At 45.6% G+C, this 11,451-nt stretch overlaps 1 protein-coding gene across 1 annotated transcript; it reads right to left on the reverse strand.

Moving 5' to 3' along the window:
* Positions 1–3,232: 3,232 nt before the first annotated feature.
* On the reverse strand, positions 3,233–10,956 carry LOC119381843 (uncharacterized). The gene is made up of 2 exons (XM_037649597.1): positions 10,655–10,956; positions 3,233–4,859 (listed from the first exon to the last, which is right to left on the reverse strand). The coding sequence occupies exons 1-2, from the start codon at positions 10,954–10,956 to the stop codon at positions 3,233–3,235; spliced, it is 1,929 nt and encodes a 642-aa protein (XP_037505525.1).
* Positions 10,957–11,451: the final 495 nt, after the last annotated feature.

Raw genomic sequence — 11,451 nt, forward strand, 5'->3', positions numbered from 1 at the left:
TATGGGTATCTTGTATCTGTATCGTGATACGTCTCGCAAGACGAGTATCTGTATCTGTATCTTCGATACATTCAATAATGTATCGTGTTGTATCGTGTATCTTAAGATACAAGATACTGCTATAGAAACAACACCGACCGAAATAACGGTGGCTGAACTACGCTTCTCAAGCTGATACTGCTGCTACTAAGCTACTTGAATAAAACTAACGACAATGACATTCTTTCATATATCTGCCAGAGTTCTCCAGCGAGGGCAGGCGATGAAGTCAGCGCGTCCCTATTGGTGGAGCACGGTCACGGGGTGGCGCTCGCGCGATCTCGACAAAAACAAGCCCGCGAACGTCTACGAGCAGTGGAACTTCGCTTTCTCGAATTTTTTTCTTTTTACTTGTGTCGGTACCATGACACTTCCTCGTAAACACTGTACTGTTCTACATACTCTAACGCGTGCGGCACCTTTTGCAAAAATTCTGATGCTCGTATAGTGTCGTTATCGAAGTTTCCCTTGCGTGGTGCTTCGTTACGAAGTCTGAAGAATGCAAGAATGGGGTTTCTTTGCGTCTTGCGGCTTTCACACGAAAACGATTTTAAAAATCTCGTGAATGCAAGCTAGACTTACATACGATGAGATTGAGTTATATGCAAATGAGATTCTAAAAACTGTCGCTCCACCGGTGCTGATGCTAGATGCCGTAGAACAAGCACTTACGTAACATAAGATGTCTTGGCGTACTGTACCTTTGTTCTTGCTGCTCAATTATTCAAGAGGTTATTTTGATCACAGTTTGATGGTCAGCATCAGTGCTATTTTTTCTGTCCTCCGTTTGCATCCATTCAAAGAAAGCCCGCGAAACATGACCACGTGATTGCCCTCGTGCGCTGCCGTACTGCAGCGCTCTCAAACCCGCTTCGATCAAAACAACCAGTGCGTGGACCATGGCGAAATGACCGGCTGCAGTCTTATGCATCGACTTCACAGTGCGTCAACATTTCTGAGGACCGCACACGGCAAGGAAACGCCATCGTCCTCGATGTGCTGACCGTTCGCGCACCTGTTGTTTTGCTCGAAGCACGTTTGAGAGTGCTGAAGTAGGATAGGGCACGATCGGCGCAGTCACGTGGTTTCATTTGATATTTCGTGCGCTTCCTTTCAAAATCGGAAAAAAAAATCACCACGCAGCATGTACGTCGCCACCAAAAATAGGACCGGTCATTTTGGAATGCCCTCTACGACGTCACAGCACCCACATGGTCCTAAATGAATATTAAAAATCATTTTTGACCTCAGTTAATCGCAACTGACCTTAGTTAATCAACCAATTAAGCGCAATATAAAACATATTATAAGGAGCGCCACATAACGGTAAACCATACTACATTGGTTTCATTCAGTCGCGGTTAAAGGGACACTAAAGAGAAACAATGAATCGGTTTAGATTGATAAATTGTACTTTCAGAACTATAATGTCGTTAACTTCACCATCATTTGTGTATTAATAAAGGGGAAAATGAAGTTCAAAGTTTCATTTTTAAATTTCGCGCCATAATCTCCACGCGTGACGTCACGAATTTCAAAGCGTACTTATCGTATTTTGGCGCCATTGGCTCAACAAAGTTTCCTCAAACTTGATATGGTTACGCTATGGCCCCCTCAGAGGACAGTGTACTTCATTTTTACCGTTTAGGAACTGCGTAAAGGGCGCCGTCAAAAAATGTGACGTCATTGCGAATGATGCAGGAACTCCAAGGGGGCGTCGCTAGCCACATATTGTTTCTTGCGCGTTTTCTCGCTTACTAAGCGTCTTCTCGCAGCAAGCATGGTGTTTTTGGTATCGTGAAAGAGTACTTTACTATTACGAGAAAAATCGTTTTGGTCTTTAGTGTCCATTTAACCACTGTTTTACATATTTGGTTCTATAGTTACGTGAAACGACCTGTAAACGTATTCACTGTGACTGATACGGAACCGCCTTGCTATTTGACTAAGATATATTAGTTTTCTTTTTTGATGTCACCGTAAAGTTTTTCACTGTTGCAGTCGGAGCCATGAGTGGCAATAGCAGTGGTATCCTGCAACGCTTTGTGCCACTACAATACACCTGAGACAATTCTCGACGGCACTAGTTCTCTCGGAGAAGGAATTTCAAAAGATTGCGTGTTAGTGAATATGTTGCTAACGAATGCTTTACGCCAGCAGATAAGTAAAATATAAAAATAGTTCCAGTTTTAAGCCCTGAATGGAAACATGATGCGTCACGAAAAAATATCGCTACCAGCGTTGTTGCTGCATTTCAGGTGATCCGGTATTGCGAAAACGGTAATACGCTTACGGACAAGGTAGAACTCCACAGCGGTATTTGCGCCATCGTGCGGAGCAGGGGCGTAGCCAAGGGGGAAGTTGGGGGGGTTCAAACCCCCCCCCCCCCCCGAAATTTTTCAGTTTTGCTTGCGTATATAGGCACGCACACATACAAACGCACGCACGAACATACATAAAGTATGGTTGAACCCCCCCCCCCCCCCCCCGAAAAATATTTCTGGCTACGCCCCTGGTGCGGAGGCTTCTTATTGACGTTCTCGTATTCAGATGGCAACCCGCTAGCTCGTCGGCAAGTAGAGAAGCGGCACCCATTAATTACGAAAGTGTCAAACAAGAACACTTGACAGCGCAGCGTATAAAGAGCTCTCATGTTAAGCTGAGTTGTTTCGGAATGAAACTAATATATTTTGAGCAAGTAAGATAGAAATCTGGTTACACAAAGCGATATTTTCTCAAAATTAAACAAAGTTGGTCGCAGTTAAGAAAATTCCGATTAAAGATTTTTGTTCATAAGCGTTTCCTACTTATATCGATATATAAGAGCAAATTTGCAAATGTATCGAAGTATCTTAAGATACAATTGGGAATTATCGTATCGGATACAATTATTGCGGCAGTATCTTGTATCTGTATCTCAAGTACTTCTTGCCTGAGTATCTTGTATCGTATCGCGATACAATTTCAAAGTATCTTTGCCCAGCCCTGATAGCACACTTGGTAACCATCCCACACTTCAGAGAAGCGGCCATACAAAACTGTGCAGTAAGTTAGAGAAAAATTCTCTCTATAATGCGCAACGTTGCTTTCGCGGCGTTCACCTGAGGTCTTATCTTAATATGCAAGTGGTAGGTCTGTAAATAGCTTTATAATTGAGCAGGATAATGATAACATATAATAAGCAAGACGAACATCACATTTGTCCACCGTAATTACGGCGGCAGTAGCAGAATTCCACAAGCTGGTGTCCATGATGCATGCAGTAGATGTGTCGCTTGTAACTGTCGCAGCGGCTAGCATCCTCAACCTTAACTACATTGCCACCAAGAACGTGTACCATGCTTTCTAAGATGACATTTCCAGGCGACAGCATGACATCGACCAAATAATGAGTTGTGTTCCTTGCGAGATCAGCCGCTGTCGCCTGCAGCAACGTGACGTCGATAACCCGGATCAATTGGTACTCAGCACATTTTCGCGTCACTCGCGCTAAGACCTCGTTGACGTGAGAAACAACCTTATGTGCCATTGCCCGGGCCAGAGTACCGGATACGGCAGCATCAACCTGAACATTGCACGAGCACCACTTATGCTTAATAGACGCATCGTCGCACGTCCTCTGTTCCGGTATCTCGTTAAACAAGCTAAGCCCGTATGCAGTACGCGGTCTCTTGCGGACGGGATAGTCCAGCAGCTCGACGAGCGTCGCGTGCAAGTCGAAGGGCGTCGTCAGGCGATGCTGGTTGACACGAAGGCTCCGAGCTGCCTCGGGATTCTTCTCCAGGAACCACGGCGGAAAGACGAGGAAGGCGAAAGGCTGAATGTCTTCCAGCCTTCCAATGTACGTCGTACGAATGTTTCCTTTGCGCATTCCGTGGTCGCTGAAGAAAGCGAGCACTGTGTGGTTGAGTGTGCCGGAAGCGAGAAGAGCTTCGAGCAGTTGCCGGAAGGGCTCGTCTGCATAGGCTGCGTTGTTGAGCCTTTCGTGTGTTATGTCGACGAACCAGGCGAATACGAAGAACGGCCGCTTCAACATTACTTTCACGAACTTGGCAAGATAATCGAGAAGTTCTTGGGTGTGTGTTGTGGGTCCCAAGCAGCTCAGATCATCTTCTACGGGCTTGTTTAGCTCTTCCATGAGCATGACGACGTGTCGCGGGTAGTAGTCGGTTTGTTGGCGCCGGAAACCATTGGTCGAGAGCGTAGAAAATAATCCTAGACGCACCCAATCTTCTATCATCATGGTCCTGTAGCCGCGTGATGAATATTGACGCCAGATTAATCTTGAACTCAGCTTATCGTAAAATCCGAACTCTTTTTCCTGATCCGCTTCGAAGACCTTAAGACCTGCGAGGTAGGCAACTCCGTTTGGATATGTGTTCTCCCCAACTTTGTTGTATCCATGGAGCTCGAAAGCGCCTAGTTTCTCTCGCACAAACTTCGCAGTCTCCGGTAAGTACCTGTCCAAGTTCAAGTACGAAACCGAGTCGAGACCGAGCATTATAACGCTGAGGTTGTGTGGCGTCCGTCTGCGCGCCCTTCGGCATCGCTGCTCCACGTTCTTCTTGAGGAGTGGGTTCAACAGGAACTGTCTGTGAAATGAACTCTCCGGAGACTTCTTTGTGGCGCATTCTACAAGGACAAACTCCTCTTCCAGCGCCCTGTCGAACGACAGATTCTTTCTTTTTCCTTTCATGTAACGCTTGTCTGGAGCAGCCCCGTATGCGTTACGGTATATTTCGTTGTAGAAGCAAACGAGGTCCTCTGGAAGCACGCCGTGTTCCTCCAAGCCCCGTGGAAGTATGGATGGAAACCCGTTTCTGGAACATGCAAGATTTGCGTGTAGAAAAAAAAAGATAAATGTTAATAGGAAGATTCAGGTACGAAGTGATCAACGGTTGTTGAAGAAAAAGATGTGTGCACATCTTCCCATATAGCAACATTTATTGTTGAATTACTATGACCACATTTGTTCGTTTGTTGCAGAGTGCAACAAGACTTTGCATTGATTAATGACTTGGCGCTTCTAGGCACAAGGCTTCGTGACTATATGTATAGATGTGAATCGTCTGTTTTTATTCTGTGCATATCAACTCCCAATCATCATACATTTTACCCGTACAAATCGTCACATGAGATAGATATCGTTTCTTTGCGGTTAAGACACTCTTCGAAGCCAGTGATCACAGGTCGATGGAGCGTGCCGTGTTCGCGAGATGACGCGCTCCCACGCAAGGTTTCGTTCGATCACACAAACTAAAGCGCGCGGGGTCTGATATATGTCCCTATCGCTCGAGGACTATATGTACAGACCGTCACGGCTATGGCAAACTTTCACCTGAAGTGTTCATGGAATTGTTATAGCCATCAAAATTAATGGTTTAGACAGAGCAGCACCTCACTGACACTAGAAGCAAGGGCAAGACAGCTGTACGAACTAATCTGAATATCTGGGGTTTAACGTCCCAAAACCACGATATGATTATGAGAGACGCCGTAGCGGAGGGCTCCGGAAATTTCGACCACCTGGGATTCTTTAACGTGAACTTAAATCTAAGTACACGAGCCTCAAAGATTTTCGCCTCCATCGAAAATGCAGCCGCCGCGGTCGGGATTCGATCCCGCGACCTTCGGGCCAGCAGTCGAGCGCCATAACCACTAGACCACCGTGGCGGGGCACAGCTGTACGAACGAAAGTTCATAGTTTTGTCAGCAGTATACATAGTGATCATACCATCACGTTACCCCTTGCGCACAGAAAACAAACAGATGTCATGCGATAATCATGCATGCTTGATATTGGGGCTGTGCGAAAGGTGAATTTTAGAACCGAATGGAAGAATAATCGAATACGAATCGAATACTTTTCGAATAGCTTTCGAATAGTATGGCAACCCTCTTCAAAACTGCTCTGGAATACCACGACATCTTATTTGAAACCAATATTCACTAACTTTAAGAAAGAAACGTTACGATTACTTTTAATCGACAAAAAAATGCCACAAATACCAAACTGAGGTAAGCTCGTGCACAGCCGCGACTAGAACATTCGAGATATTTCCTAAGTCTGCGCTGAACTACACTATTAACTACTGCATTTAAAGTAGTACTCTGTCACCAGCGTCTACTTAAAACTGAGCCATACGCATTAAACAATGCTCAACTGAACACCACACACACATCTAATGATGTATTGAAAAAGAGAAATAAGTTATCACAACATAGACCCTAACGCTAAAAGTAGAGAAACATTAGTGTTAAACACTGCATCTGCAAGGACAATTTACACAATCACTTGCATGTGTTGTTATTCTTTGAAACGTGTGCAAAACAAGGAGGTTTAAAAAAAACTTCTGGAGTGGAGGTCCCCTATACGCGCCCACGCGAGCGGGTGAAGCCTGGGAAACCGGTTGGCAGCCATCTTGCTCCGGGCAAGAGGCAGCGCAGCTTGAGCGCGGACAGCGTAATTGTGAGCTTCCGCGGGGGCGTTTCAGCGTGAGAACTGGATAGTTAGTGTCACTTATTTGACCGAATTTTTTTGTTGTCCTGCAGGATTGAAGAAGGCAGTTTTTTCCACCAGAATACATGGGCTGAAGCGTGCCTGATAACGCGTAGAATTCGCTTCCAGCATTCCCGAAATGAAGCACATGGAGGAGTTAATAAGTCGTACATAAAATTTTATTCACACCCGGCTTTTACACAATTTCAAAAGAAAAAAGAAGAATATACAATGTGGTTTATACGTGAATCGATAAAGCAACAAATCCAAAATAACTTCAAAATGCATCATAATGCACACAGTCACGAAACTAACCGTATGAAACACGTGCCCTTAAAAACTAAACACAGCAAAAGATACAAAAGCAAACTAGTTGACCAGTTTGCTGCTGCTCTGGTTTACGCATAACGCAGACAATCACGAAACTAACCATATGAAACACGCACCCTTAAAAAGTAAACACAGCAAAAAGAAGACACGAAAGCAGATTAATTGACTAGCTTGCTTCAGCTCTTGTTTACACTCGTCTATAATTTTTTTCAAAACAACAGTCCTTAATTGTCAGCCGCGTTCTCACTCCGCTCTGGGAGTTTTAAATGCGAGGCATTTCTTAGCGAACCTTTGGCACATTCAGCGTTTTTATCTACGAATCTATCTACCTAGCCACCAACGCCGAGGTGCTCTCATGATCGCCTCCTTTACTTGGTGCAGACCAAAATCGGCATGGGAGGGTAAGAGGATTTGACGGATATGACTGTCGTATCATGACATGAATAACGGGAAAATTCTGTCGCGTAGGCCGTCAAACCCTTTCCTCCAGACACGTGTGGCACATAGCCGTTTACCACTGGCCGTGGTGTACGGGTATGCGCCACATGTGATTGACAGTTTATACCTACCCAGGAACCGCGAGAACAGACATTGGTACTTTAAATGCGAGAGCGATAAGAAAAACCGACATCGGCAGCGTTGACCCGACGAATGGAAAGAATAAATATTAAGATCACAGCAGGAATCTAACCCAAGCATTCTGCGTGGCAATCAAGTATTCTACCACAAAGGTACGTCGGGTATATAGACTGGTTCGGAAAAACAGCCTATGCAGGCGTAATGCCGGTGCAACGTCAAATGTGGTTGTGGTGCTGGCTATCTAATTTTGCAAGAAAGCAATGCACAGTACGTATGTACTCCTACGATACAGGCGTCATATCAGATTAACGTCTGCGGTTCCAGTGTTGGCTCCGCTTTTATAGCAGTGTATTAAACATTACATTTGTATTCCTGTGTTTCAGCACGCTATATTGAAGCATTGCTCGACCCAGAGGAATACATTAACGAAAGTTACGCTTGATATCCACATGGGTGCACCATAATGTGCACTTAGTTTCGATAATACTGACCTATGTACTCTAACGTGAGGGCTGGCGTTACGCGCCACCATAAGTTACCCTTTAAACGCCAGTGTTGTTGACGTGCCTGGTAAGCCCACGATGTGCACACAGCTACTACACTTACAAAAACAGGTTGATCCACCTCGTAACGCTTGGCTCAAAGCCATAAAATACAGTACAGAAGTACTCGCTGACTGCTTCGCATGAAACAAATTCCCACAACGCGTGGGATCTTCCGAATTTTCTTCCGGTTGATTTCTTTTGAAATGTGGTGAAGCCTGATTTTACAGCGAAAGCTTTTATCAAATCACAACGGCTGTGGGGTGGTTGTCCGCTGCCACCGCCGGTGTCCGTAACTACTATCGTGCGAAATAAGAAAAATGAAATAAATAAAAATAAACAGGCTCATATGGGATTTGAACCCGAATCCTCTCCATGGAAGTCGAGTATTCTACCACAGAGCCACGCTAGTGACTGGAACTCCTTTGCAAAAACATCCTTACAGGCGTCATGTCGGGCAAGGAATTGCGTTAAATGTGTAATATAGCGTGTCAGAAGAGTAAAATAACGACCAGGCGTCACATAATGCTAATTGCGCAACGAGTGACCGGATCGTTAATTACTTCAAATCCATTACAAAAGGCTCAGCCATAATTCTTCATCCAGGAACCACAGGCAGCACCAGCAAAGTTCACATAATGCCTTACAGATGTGTAGCGGTACCTCGCTTATCCGCAGAAAGACGAATAATGGCATAGTGATTGCTTCCGTACTTCACAAAAATTATGATTTGCGACGTAGTGGGTACCTTGAAAGTGTACTTGTATTAGTTTCCCCTAGAGAGTTTAGAACGGGCTCTAGAAAGGCCGCTCTTCCAGCTTTCGCTGTGACTGTGCTGCGCGCAGGCCCGGCGTTTTTTATGTACAGCTTGGTAATCTTCGACAAATTGTAAATGTGGTTATCGAGTAGATCGCAGTCCAACAAGTGAGACATCCACAACACTCACTTGTCACCAAAGGAGCGGAGAAATTCGCCATCTGTGGAACTTCCGCGCGGGCTCAAGCGACGACCGACACGTTTTCTGCCTGGAGCAATATGGCGGTCGTCGGCTTCAGTGGCGGCTCGCCGCCTCCACTCCAGAAGTTTTTTTTCAACCTCCTTGGTGCAAAAGTTACACTTCCGAAGCTGAATGCAGCCGTAAACCCATCTTCAGTCATTACAAGATGAAGGCAGCAACCGACTGATGCAATGCCGCTGCAGCATAGTGAAAACCTTGCACGATGAAGCCTAACACAATAAAAGAAACCCAAGTACGCTTGCAGGAAACAACACGCAAGTACCCATTTTTAATGCAAATGCAAAACAAGATAAATTTATATGTACCACCTAGACCCAACCAAAATTAGCGCAGCTTACACAAAGTCGTGCAAGGCTGGGTCACCGCAGAGCTGGTTGGCATTTAGCTACTCCTGGCTTGGCTTGGCTTTTTTTACACTCTCGCCTCTCTCTTTCATTGCCCTTGCTATACCATACTGGCTCTGCTTGCTCTCTTTTCTTTTTTCAATTTTGTTTGTGTCAATTTCTTTTTATCGCTTTGTCCTATTTCTTTCTCTGTCTCTCTCTCTCTCTGTAGTCGTTCTAGCGCCTTCTTTTTCTCTATTTCTTCGCTTGCAACTATTTCTCTGTTTCTCTTTCTTATCTCTTTCTCTCTCTTTTTAATCGTGCTCTCCTCTCCTCTCCTTTCCCTTCTTCGCACCCTCACATCTCTCCGCCTAACCCTCATTTACCTTTTCCACCACCTTGCTAATACTATACTATACTATACTATACTATACTATACTATACTATACTATACTATACTATACTATACTATATACTATACTATACTATGCTATGCTATGCTGCTAGCGTGCCTGGATAGTCGAGTAGGTAGGACGCTCGTCTTCTGATCGTGGGCACGCGGGTGTGAATCCCGCCTCGCCAATAATTTCTCTCTTTCTCTTTCTTTCTATCTCTTTCTTTATCTCTCTCGCTGTCTCTCTCCCTTTCATTCTCTCTTTCTGTACTCGTTCTCTCGCCCATCAGAGTTAGTGCATCCCACGCCGCAAAAATCGGCGCACGTGTTCTGGGAGCGAAGCAGCAAACCCGCCACGGTGGTCTAGTGGTTATGGTGCTTGACTTCGGACCCGCAGGTCGCGGGATCGAATGCCGGCCTCGGCGAACGCATTTTCGATGGAGGCGAAAATGCTAAGGCCCGTGTACTTAGATTTAAGTTCACGTTAAAGAACCCCAGGTGGTCGAAATTTCCGGAGCCCTCCACTACGGCGTCTCTCATAATCACATCGTGGTTTTGGGACGTAAAACCCTAACAATTATTATCAATCCCAGCAGCACACACACACACACAAAAATATGCAGGAGAAACCGAGCGACACAGACATAGACAGGAACAGGAAAGATGCTCCTTCCTGTTCCAGCATCCTTCCTCTTCCTGCTTATGTTTTCGCGTCTTGGTTTCTCCCGTTTTGGTGCTGCTGGCATCCGCTTACCTCGAACTTATATCTTATCGCCGTAATTTTAGTCCTTTCTATAAACAGATGGGAATAACAGTTCAGAAAAAACGTCACGGTAACGGTGGCAACTCGCCAGGAGTGGCCTTGTCCTTGCCATATCGCAATAAAATTCCTGACAACCCTTCCTTCGTTGAATAGCAAGAGTGCCACACCTTAAGGTGAGAAAGTTGGGTTTTCCTGGACACTGGGCGCGCTTGAAGCTGCGCCGGATGAAAGGCTTGACCGTCGGATCGAATGGGTCGAACCTTGGAAGCGTGCAGCCCGAAGTGCGAATGCGGTAGCCTATTGGAACAGGTCGCTCCCACTGCTCGCCGTACGAACGTGAATCCCCTGACGATGACTTGAAAAAGGAAGTCCACAGGCAATGGCCAGCGCCGCAGAGGAGGACTGCTCTGAGCACCGATACCAATCGGAACTTGCGCCTCAACTTCCGCAGGAAGGGCGTGATCGCCATGGGGACCATCTGTTAGCGTTGTACCAGGAATTGCTCATAAAAGTCCTCCTGCAGGAGTTTTAGGAAACGTTTATGAAAAAAAAAAAACTCTCAGGGTCCCTTATGCATTCGATTAACACAAATCGAAGGCAAAGGCGATATTCTTTTTTTTTCTCAGTTGATGTATTCATCCTCTCTCCGCACCCGTCCGGAACCTTTCTGTGCCTATAACGTGGTCTGGCACTGCCTTCAGCATCGAAGGCATTGCAAGCTTTTTGCACCTCACCTGGTTTTACACTGTCTACGTTATCGGCCCACCTGATGACGTAATGTGATGTCAGGCTATGTGACATCACGATGACGTCATGGTGGCGTCAAATTTTGGCGATCTGTGACGTCACCACGTGATGATTGTTTGTATCACTCGTGTTGAGGGCGGCGCCGCGGGACGACGGTCGACTCTCAACTTTCATGTTTTACGAGGCATCTCAGGTTTTCGCCTTGGTAAACGTCGTA

Source organism: Rhipicephalus sanguineus, chromosome 2, assembly GCF_013339695.2.
Source record: "Rhipicephalus sanguineus isolate Rsan-2018 chromosome 2, BIME_Rsan_1.4, whole genome shotgun sequence".
NCBI lineage: Eukaryota > Metazoa > Arthropoda > Arachnida > Ixodida > Ixodidae > Rhipicephalus > Rhipicephalus sanguineus.